Genomic DNA, 11,624 nt, shown 5'->3' on the forward strand with positions numbered 1-11,624 from the left:
CTCTGTTTGGATTTATGTAACAATGGTGTTAGTTAGGTAGGGTAACTATCAAAATCTACAAAGAACAATATTCGATAATTTGCGTAATTTACTTCAAAATAAAAACACCTAATATTGAGAATTATGAAATAGTAAATTAAATTATATTTTTTTTATTTATTGAAATAGTAATTTTTATATAGATAATATTTATATACATATAATTACAAGTATAAGTCGAGTTCAATGTATGAGAGTCCCCAGACATCTGAGGCCATCTGTAGAACATCAATCGTCGGTTATCGAACGGAAGACCACCGACTGTACAAACGGACAGCCATTTAAATGTTACCTCATATATCAATATAATTGTTGGTTGAACTTTCACATAATTTAGAATATTGTTGATATTGTTAATTTATGTTTTAATAGGTCTTTACAGTATGGCTCATATATATATATACTCGTATAATTTCTACATAAGAGAACAGGGAAAGGAAACCATCACCACCAAACCATACCACCACCTATTACATGGAGTTGAAGGATCTTTTAAATTGGAAAACACTTTTTTCTTAATTTATTCTTATCTTATTTTTACCATGACTCTAATTGGGTTTTCGGCGAACTTGAAAGACGGAGATATAATATATTAGTTAGATACGTCGTAGCATCTTTTCCATAAGTCTTTCGAAATACCTAACAAATATTTTCGTTGAAAAGGTGCGTCAGGCATTATCTTTAGCCTAGATTTGCGTATGTTTAAAGAGATATTAAAACAATAACAACATTTTTCCTTCATTTTACAATCGAATTAATACATATACATGTACAAGGTAAACAAATAGTAATTCTAGATTTAGGTCGTACCGTCTGGGCTCTTGGACTTTGCACGTCTGCGAAGGCAATGCATTGACCTAAGAACTTTCCGTGCGAGAATACGAGTTTACTGAGAAGAATATATAATAAATTTTACACACATGCCTATACAAAACACGCGGACCTCGTGGCGTAGGGGCTCAGGGGTGTGACTGTAATGCAACTGATGCGGGTTCGATCCCCAATAGAGAGACAGAGAAGAAAGTCATGGCTAAGGAACATCAAGGAATGGACTGCAATTAAAACCACCGTAGATTTGATTCACTTGGCTAGGGACAGAACTAAGTATGCGAAGTTGACTGCCAACCTTCACTAGTTGGAGAGGCACGTTAAGAAGAAGAAGAAGAGAGAATGAATCATTGGTTATTTATATTTTCATTTTTCGATTTTTCATAATTTTTTGAATTAATTATTTTTAATCAACTCAACAAGCAATGTAAGGGGTGGTGAATAGGTAACGATGCGTATTGACGTTAGGTTCCCTCTACCTATGCTATGCTTGTTTTTTTGAATTTGAATTTGTAATCCCAATCAGTCGAGCATACCCTTAGGCATACCCTTATCCGTACCTACATAATTTGTTAAATAAATATTTTCAAATATTTTTTTTTAACAAAAATTCGAACACAGATAAGCAATCTCCGTCTACATAGCGTCTGACCTACACTGCCTAGCCTTGGACGATGGACACAACTACAATATCTATGATAACAATATTTATATTTCCTTAAAATCATCATTATAAATTATTATAAGATAATTAAACATAGATAGATGATTTTATTTTGGTGAATTATAAATGCGCAGAAATTTAATTATATATTAAATTACCTACTGGTTTTTAAGCCTTTGATTCAGTACATTGTGGACCGCCATATCATTCACTCAAAGTATCGTTAAGATCGTGTACTTAAAATACATTTTAAATTAAGTCAATTATATAATTAAATACAAATAAAAAACAATATCGAAATGATATTTGATGAGCAGTTAATGCGTTTTTAATGAAAAATTAAGCATCTAGGTACATTATGTTATCGTTCAATATTCTAATTTACATTTGAAATACTTAATGATGTATTTCAGTTATATTTTTCGTCTTAATAAATGTATGTCTTCTTTACGAATAGAGGTTGTCTATGATTCGTCCTTAACATTTTTTTTCTTTTCAGTTTTACACTGTGGGATAGGCAAAGGGAGTCTAAGTGTTAAGACACTCCGCTCCTCAATTTCCGAATTCTGTAAGCATTGTGTGTTAAGTGGCGGAACTCAACGCTGCACTTTACTTTGATATTAGAGCGAAGAAAGGAAAATATAAATATTTCATTACCTCAAGTGGAAATCGAACCCACAACCTGTTGCGTTTACACACACACACCCACACACACACAAACACTTGTACCGCTACACCACGACTGGCCTCACTAAGGAAATTTCTCATATTTAATTAATAACAAAAACAAAAAGTACGCCAGACTAATTAATAGTATTTTGAATAACAAATCTATAAAGGAAACATTGCATCACATCTCTAGTAAGGTCAATTTGACGTAGTCCAAATACAGACTTTGGCAGACACGCACCAGACGCCTGACTGATATAAAAATTTACCCAGCCGCCAGCTGATAACATTATTTTGGGAATATTTTATTTATAATTTCGTTTTATGTAATAGTAATAAATAATATCTAATAAAAAAGTAGACTATAATTAAAAAAAAAAAATAAACCACAGACAGCTATTTAATGCATTTTTTTATCATAATCTGTGTTTTTGACGTTTTGATACTAACACAAGTAATATAAGATGTAATACAATGCTTTAAAGAACGTAAGAACTAGGAAACGCGCTAGTAGATCGGTGACATCTACTATTTGTAGACTTCGCCTAGGCCATACCCGTACGCCTTTACATCTAGCTAAATTAAGGATTAAAGATAATTCTTTTTGTGAGTGTGGCTTGGATGAGGGTTCTACAGACCACGTTCTAATTAATTGTCCAAAGCTTCTGTATTCTTTATATGATATCCTTCCTCCTAATATTCAACGTCCTATTAATGTAAAATGTATATTACCTTTAGTTTTTAGTCCATTTATTTGTTTGTTAGTTAAGTTTATTGTAAATAATGATATTAAGTTATAGGTGTTCTCTGTGTGTGTGTTTTTTTTTGTATTTATTTTTATCTGTACATATTTGTAATGTAATGTTTGTTTGTTTTAGGTTATTGTTCCAGTTCATCTATCACCATATATATATATCAGTTCATATTTCCTCTCAAAATTTACTGAACCATATCATTCGTGTGTTTTCTACTATACGTGACACTGGCAGGGTATTTTGCGCCTGTCATCGCAAAATCAGGCCATTAAAAAAAAAAATAACTAGGAAATAAAAAATCACTTAAAACGCAATATGACTTCGTATCAAAAATAAATATATAAACAATTATATTATTATACAAAGAAAAACGTGAGCCCTAAAGATTTAAAGATATCTTGAAATTATCGATGGTACCTAAATAATATTTACACGTGTTCACGAGAATCCTACATTTTATTTCCGGTTAAAGTGTACTTTATCGATTTATTCTATTATCATATTTGTAATTGGTAAAAAAATTGTTTCTTATATATTATAATTTTTTATTTATAATTATTTTGTAACTTATATCAAATCCATGTTGAAATAGGTATGTATTTTTTTTTTATTTATACTGCATCAGTGATTGGCTTTGATAGATTGAAGCGCGTGACTGAGCTTTGTGTTATTCCAAATGGAAACTATCGTTAAAAATGGAATTTTTTGGCTCTAGATCTCTCTCTCTAATCTCTATAATAGTAAATTAATATAGAGAAAAAAATATTATATTTATGAAACTTCTGTCATTGGATTGGATAAGAGGCTGCCGTAGCGCAGTGGCACTAGCGTGAAACCGTAAAACGTGACGAGTGTGGAGTTAGATCACCATTCGAGGAAATAAAATATTTAATATTTTCCTCGCTCCAAAAGCTGGGCTGCGATGTTTGGGATACTACGAAGTAGCTAAAAAAATCTTATAACATCGCTATTTCAGTTACCAAAACTTTTCAAACAAACATTTTAGACATTTGTATATATATTTATAGAGCTAAGTAATTACTTATATAACTTTTTAGATATGATACATATATTGTATACTATTATATACAACACACAAACTGACTGACCTACATATTGACAGACTAAAATCCTTCCCTTAATCCTAATAAACTCCTAAAATCCTCCACAATTCAGCCTTAATCGCAAACAAATGCATGCGTGGCTCCATACATACATATATACATACATACAAACGTACTCGAATATATATATATAAGGAGTTCCAGTTCGTACTCGCTATCGTACAGCACCCACCCACAGCACCACGCACGCGGCTTATGACCGCCGATCACGACAGTACCTACTTACTATGTATGATGGCAATGCACGTACTGTCATTGTTATTTTGCTATCTTTTTTTTATTTATCTTAATATATGTATAACGTGCTTTAAAATACTTATTGGAATATTTTGATTTGGAATTGAGAAGAAATGGAAAATGCCTCAAACATAATTTTCATGGTATTTAGGAAATATTTGGCAGTCTTTAAGAAATATTATAGCTGGCTTTTTTAGCTTCACAGTGTATGTGTGTGTGTGTGCACATATCAGGGAAGCAGAGGGAACCTGGGAACCTAGTATCCGTTCCCTATTTTCAGCATAATTCTGAAGGCATTACGAACTGAATGGTGAAACTCAACGCTACCATGTTACCAGAGGTAGGAAAATAAAAACACACAATATTTTATTTCCTCGAGTGGGAATCGAATCCACAACCTGTCGAGCTTACAGCCCTATGCGTATGCCTCCTGCGCTGCGAGTAACCTAAATATAGATATTATAAGCAAGAGTTATTGGTTTCTTTCTTGAGACAAAAATGAGGCTTAAATATAATAGTTTTTCCCAGTGTGATGCGTTACTTCCCGCCAGCTAACACTAAATATCTTAATAATAGAAAACAGGTCATCTTATTTGAAATATATTTCAGACTGAAATGAAATCAAAATAAATTCTTTATTAGGTACTATTTAAAACACGTACAAGTATTCCTAATAAGAATGATATTTTTTTTAGAATTAATTTCCATGACGAGCCAAAAAAATTAGGGCTTTCAAAATTTTAAGAGCTTTCATCATCGAAAAGAAACTAAAATATCATAAAATTTTTAAATATTAAAAAAAATATATACATAGAATTTACGAGAAGGCTTTTTTTATTTATACATCGTCAGTCTGTTTGTCCGCCGGATCGAGAAAGGTGCGCTCTTTGGCCGGTCGTCTGGTGACCCGGACGACGATAACGTATCTGGCAAGTGCAGTGGAATTATAACATGTTCCAGGTCTTATCTTGTTGGATGCACCAATGTGGCTGGTTTGCTGTTCGAAAAATAATACTTCTATATTTAGATTTTTTGTTAAATTTGAGGTTGTAGAATTAACTAATGGAAGATATTGAAGAAAATTATTAACTTAAATATATTGGCTGCGCAACGAGGTCGTCATGGCGTAGCGGCACTAGGGTGTGATTGTAACACGACAGGTGTGGGTTCCATCCCAACTAGAGTTCCATCCCAACTAGAGCCTTAACACTCCGTCCCTCTGCCTTCTTGCTACACGCTGGACACAGAGTACTGATAAAAAACATGTAGATATACCAATCAGCTCATTATTTGCTACAATTAATTGTTTAAATGTTTTTTTTAAAATTAACGCTCCTATAGTTATTTATACATTGTTGCCTTTAAAATATATTGTTATAGATTATTAGGTATATTGAATAGTTATCAGATTCATTAATTATTATAGCCTACTTATCGGCCGGCATTTATTTTTTGTCCTCAATTGATTACACATGAAAGTATATGCTACGTGCTTACGTAGTGGAAAATAAAATAAATAATGTCAATATAAAAAGGAAAAAAAAACTATATCAGAGTTTAAAAATGAAATTGATACGAAATTTTAAAAAGAATAAAATAGCAGTATGTTTCATAATAATAGTATATTTTCTTCAACTCTGTAGAACAACATTTCAACATGGCACTAGTCTTACGGAACTAGGCGCATATCTTATGAACTCTTGACACTCTCTACAACTTAATTGATAATAAATTACAAATATACGCCACTACATATAATGGCAATAATAGTAAAAGTTCTTGGCAATTTCATGTATGTATTTATCATAATAAAATTATATTTTTTTATATTCTCTTTACAACATAATACAAAGTATATGAGAGAAATAAATTAAAATAATACATACATGAGAATAAAATATAAATAGACGTTAATATTAATAGAAAACTAATAATAAGTCTATAACGATTATAAAAAATCATTTTACACATATATCTACTTAGTAGTTACAAAACATTATTGTCCTCCAGCCACGGGAGGTACGCAGTACTACCGCATCCCAGCGGGAGGACAACAGAGAGCGGGACTCCGAAGACAGTATGAGGCTTCCACCCACGCCCACATCAGGTACAGGAGCTTAATAAATAACCTTAGCCTATGAGGCGTGTCCGCCGCTTAGACTCTCAAAGAGGTACATTTGGTGGAGTCTTGCAGGGCTCTGGTGGTGGCGGGTGGCGGTCGTCGGGAAGCCGGGCTTGGTAGTACGCACAGTACGGAAGCGGGTCCCAGTAAGCGAACAGCGCTCCACGTGTATCGAGCACCGAGTTCAACAGCCTTCTCATACCGACCGAGTGAATACACCTCTTTGATCCTTGACACAAATACGGCAGAGACACTCCAACACGGGCTCCAATCGCTACCATTCTAGTCTTATTTCCATTTTTGATGTGTTCTTCGCGAACAAGTCTGAAGGACACATGTCCCGTCATGAGTTTACTTGGCTTGAGAGCCGTCACGAACATTTGCACCCACGCATCGGATTCAACATCTATTTGTGGCACAAGACCCTTCTTAGTAGTATCTACACGACAGTTAACGTTATTAACTGCGCGAGATTCTTTCAAAGTTGTGCAAGTTATTATCCTTTCACCCTTCGGTTCTTTTACAATAACCCATGGTTTTTCTGAACTTATTTCTCTGGGGAACCTGAATTTTTCTCTATTATCAGGCATAACGAATCTCATGCGGTCTCGGGCACCTCGAGGTCCAGCGCTCGCTATAAAATAACGGCCTTCCTTTGACACACCACTGTCATACCAAGCTCGGACATCCTCTTCACTGGTAACGAACCAATGCATGGGTGTCGGCAGACCGGCAATACGACACGTACGAATTAATTCCATAGGATCATCCAAGTTGATAACGTCGCGGGCGCACGGCACAAAACATTGACAACCCAACACTTCCAAATGCGGTTTAGCTATGGCGTCGTAATACGCAGGTGTCGAAGAACTAACAGGTATGTAGAACACCACTGATTCTTTCTCCACAATTTCCTTCAGAGCACGCGCGTAAGCCAGAGGATCGGCTGGGTTCGGACGTGGCACTGTATAAAACTTGGTAACAGCTGCAGAATACTTCAAAAGGGCAAATTGCCCTTCTATTTCAAAGGCTATAACTTTTGCACCGATTGAGTGGAAGTTTCTGGCCAAATGTAAAGCTTGAATAGAACTTCCTCCACTGATTAAAACGGTGCGTTTAATATTGCCACTACTCGATAAAGCATTAATAATCGTATTTAAAATAATTATGGGGCACTGAACACACTTCCAAAATATAAATAATGATGCTGCAATCCATAGTGTTGGTAAAACAACTAAAATTTGTCTCCAGGCTGGATGTAGCAAAATTTTAAAGAATATAACCGCCGGTTGAAGTAGCAGTTTCGGAAACCACAAGAACATTTCTATAATCTTCGGTAGAGACGGTGTCTCCTCAGGCACTTCTCGTTCTTCAGGTATAAGAGAGAAGGTTGACGAGAATGTTCGTCGTAGTGTTGGCAGCGTCGGGGCCTGGTGGCTACATCTTTTAACTCCCGGGGAAAAGGCAACTTCTGCTGACCGCAGGAGGCGGTACTCGGACGCGCAAGCCGGCATCGCTAACGTCAAGTGACAAACTGTCGCACGCGCAGCTCTCCTCCGCATATAAACAGCCCTCTTATCTCTATCGGCGGCGTACATTCAAACCATCTTTGCACCCAAACTGTTACCTAGTTAAACATATACATAACTTATAAGGAATACATTATTTGGGAAAAATTACACTACTTATTCTAAAATTATAATTGAAATAATTATAACAAAATATATTAAGCCATAATCAAATGTGTGGAAAAAAAGATATATTTTCAACACTAGTGATATATAAGGGATATTGGAATTAATCCAGATCTTTTTTTCTTAGAATTTTTTCTTATATTTATTTTTGTTGTCTAATAAAATTAAGTAATGCATGAATGCATGCAAATATCAGTTCTAAATATATATTTCTCATAGCAATGTTAATAAACATTTTCTGTTAGCCTCACGCTTTTTACCGCACATATCAGGGTAGGCAGAAAGAACCTGCGAATCCAGTGTTAAGTTACTCCTTTACCATTAAGACACTTAGGTTTCCCATTTTCAGCCGAATTCTGGAGGCATAGCGTGGTGACTTGTGGAACTGAACGCTGCACTTTACCTTGTTACCAGCGCTAAGAAATGAAAATATTAAATATTTCATTTCCTCGAGTGGAAATCAAACCCACAACCCGTCGCGTTTACAGTCGCAGCTTGTGCCATTATGTTACCTGACCCCAATAAAGATATGAAAAAAAAAAAACATTAGATATTTGTAATGCAGAATAAGTTTATTCATAACATCAACATCAATATAATTTGGTTTCACATTACTTAATAGAAACAACCACACAACATCAATAAACTTATAAACCTTAATGTTTACTTTCATAAAAATGAAATGTCTTAATAATGCTGCAATATAGCATCATCTTTTATTTATATAAAATGCTAGGGTTTTACATTTGTTATATTTAATAATAATTGCACAATTCTAAATGAAATCTTAACTAGAATAACTTATGAAGAAAATATTAAATGAAAAAATCACAACATTTTTGAATCACCAATATTTAAACAAGACAGTTACTATATGTGTCTACATAATTGAACATGCAAAAACACAATAATTATCTTATTTACAAGAAGTTTTACAAAGGAAAAATACTGTTGTGTTAAATTGGGACTATAAGATAGTGTATGTGGAAAAAGAAATTATCGGCACCGATTTTTATAAAATTTGAAATACAGTCTGTATAATAAAAATATTTAAATGAACACGATTGAAAATAATTTCATAAATATTCGTTATAGTTCAAGCGGGCGATGCCGCCCAGGTCGGATAGAGACTTATTATGTCCAGAAAGCAAACTAGGTAGGAACTTAATATCACAAAGTTGACTATACTAGAAACTGAAATACACAAAGTTTTTCTATAGTTACAATTAAGAATACAAGTGCAGAATAAATAAGCACATTTTTTTACATGTGTGTGATGTTAACATTTAATGCAATTGATTTATTAAAATGCAATTGATTAATTGTAATGTAAATAATTATTATTTTACCTTAAGAATAACATTACAATTTGGCCTAGGAAAGTTTCTAATGGTACATATTTCAGTATATATGACTACATATCATAATGATTATTACCATAAACTTTTATAAACAAAAAATTATTTTGGTTATCATTAATTTATCACTAAGTCATATCATCGGCTTAGAGTGTAAACCCCCTAAATCTATTTTTGTTTTTTCACTATGTACATTTCTTGATTGAGAAGATTGACTTTTATATTACACAGAAGATAATACAAATCAATGTTCAAAAATGTAAAAACCGTCAGATAATATTTGCATACTCAGTTTTTTTAAAAATTCGGGATTGTTCATTTAATAAGCCTTTAGGTTTACACTGCAAGCCCACTCACAAAGATAATAATATGTTTTTCAATAAAAGGGAAAGCTATTAATTTTTAAATTTGATATTTAAAAAAATATCAAATTTCTTAACAAATTATATAACATTTTTTAATGACAGAGAAAATTAATTACTATATATATGTTCAATAATGTAATAAATAACATTGCAAAATTTTATGCAACAATAAAATTTTGTATAACTTTTTAAAATTACTGTATATGCTTGTATATGGACTTACACATTATTAACATTCAAAAAGAAATGCATATTTTATAAGTAAAATATCTTATTTTATCCAAATCATATTTATATATACAAAATTAATTATTTTTCTATTATTTGCTTAAAAGTTTACAAAACAAATATAAATCAGTAACATTTAGTCTTTCTAGTGTATCCTGTGTATACAACATGTTACATTTGAGTCTTATAAAAGTAATAATAGCTATATTTAATGTGATAAAGAAAGTAAATACTGTCCCTTTATTATAAAGAGCAAAGAAGAGAGAAAGAGAGATATAATCTCTACATAACACCATAATTATATATGAAATGGTGTATCTGTCTCTTTCAAGTCTATAGATCCATTTTTACAAACAATATGTAATTCATTTTGTGGTTCTTTTTCAAATCTAAATCTCTTTGGAAGTGAATCATCCATGAATCTGCCTTTTTTAAATATTTTTTCATCAACATGAATTTTTTCAGCTATTAAATTAGTAGCAGGCAAATTTTTTAATATGTCATGCACAAATAGCTCTACTTTGCCTTTTTCATGTATAAATATACTACTTTTTTCTGTCAATTGTGCAACATGCATATAAACATCACCACTTTTCAATGTAGCCTCCAAGTTGCCTGTAAACCCAGTAATGTGCAAGTTTCCTTTTTGTATTACATCTATTTTAACAGATCTGTGTAAATTGTCTAGCTTTATGTTGCCCATCAAAGTAGTAAAGTGAGATTTGTCACTATAGCATGACTTTACAGATATATGACCAGCATGTGATATCACATTAAATGAATTTGCCATTATGTTATTACATTTTATATTTCCACCTAAACCTGTTTTCAATTCAATATTACTTGCCTGTAATCTACCTTCAGTTTGTAAGTCACCTGATGCAGTTTCAACTTTAATGTTATCTGCTTTTAAATCACCAATATTTACTGCCCCTTTTTGAGTTTGTACAACGAATTCATTTGCTTCCAATTTACCTAAATGTACTGATGCATTATCTGTAGTTTTAACTTGAACTGCCACTTTGTATGGAACTCTTATTAAGCATACATCATTCTGATCCGGAGCAGTGGCCTTATTTAGCAGTTCTAAACGTTTTGAAGTTTGTTTTACGTGAAAATCGTTGTTATCCTTCCCTTGACTGTATAAAGTCATAGTTAGCTTGTTGTGCGCTTGTATATCGTTTACATCTATAGGTTGAATTTTTACATGAATTGGACTCTCAATAAAAATGCTTGTATTATTTTCTATAGTCTTTTCAACAGTTCTTACGAGGTTTAATTTCTTAATATCTGGCAAATTGCTAAAATCTAAAACAGATAACCTCAAAATTTTGAGACACTTATGTAAGACTCTTTGTCCTCCTAGTGAAAACATTTTGATAATTATAGAATCTAGTAAGTTAGTATAATTGCTTGCATACAATACAATTATTTAAGTATATAATACATTTGCACTTTTAACTTTTTAACATTTAACTGTGACATTTCAAGACAGATGCTGCAGCAAGCAGCTGACTTTGACATATTATTAAAATATTACA

General features: G+C 32.6%; 2 protein-coding genes across 2 annotated transcripts; both read right to left on the reverse strand.

The window, feature by feature from the left end:
• Positions 1 to 5,919: 5,919 nt before the first annotated feature.
• On the reverse strand, positions 5,920 to 8,173 carry LOC146539810 (uncharacterized). The gene has a single exon (XM_085207689.1). The coding sequence runs from the start codon at positions 8,034 to 8,036 to the stop codon at positions 6,480 to 6,482; it is 1,557 nt and encodes a 518-aa protein (XP_085063815.1). The 5' UTR covers positions 8,037 to 8,173; the 3' UTR covers positions 5,920 to 6,479.
• Positions 8,174 to 8,683: 510 nt separating this feature from the next.
• On the reverse strand, positions 8,684 to 11,608 carry LOC146539811 (uncharacterized). Its single transcript, XM_085207690.1, has one exon. The coding sequence runs from the start codon at positions 11,456 to 11,458 to the stop codon at positions 10,382 to 10,384; it is 1,077 nt and encodes a 358-aa protein (XP_085063816.1). The 5' UTR covers positions 11,459 to 11,608; the 3' UTR covers positions 8,684 to 10,381.
• Positions 11,609 to 11,624: the final 16 nt, after the last annotated feature.

The sequence above is a fragment of the Heliconius melpomene genome, chromosome 3, assembly GCF_056956725.1.
Source record: "Heliconius melpomene rosina isolate 202511_hmr_F chromosome 3, ASM5695672v1, whole genome shotgun sequence".
NCBI classification, from domain to species: Eukaryota; Metazoa; Arthropoda; class Insecta; order Lepidoptera; family Nymphalidae; genus Heliconius; species Heliconius melpomene.

Excerpts from the sequence above, each read along its gene's own strand:
- LOC146539810 (XM_085207689.1), bottom strand. The coding sequence starts at position 8,036 with ATGTACGCCGCCGATAGAGATAAGAGGGCTGTTTATATGCGGAGGAGA.
- LOC146539811 (XM_085207690.1), bottom strand. The coding sequence starts at position 11,458 with ATGTTTTCACTAGGAGGACAAAGAGTCTTACATAAGTGTCTCAAAATT.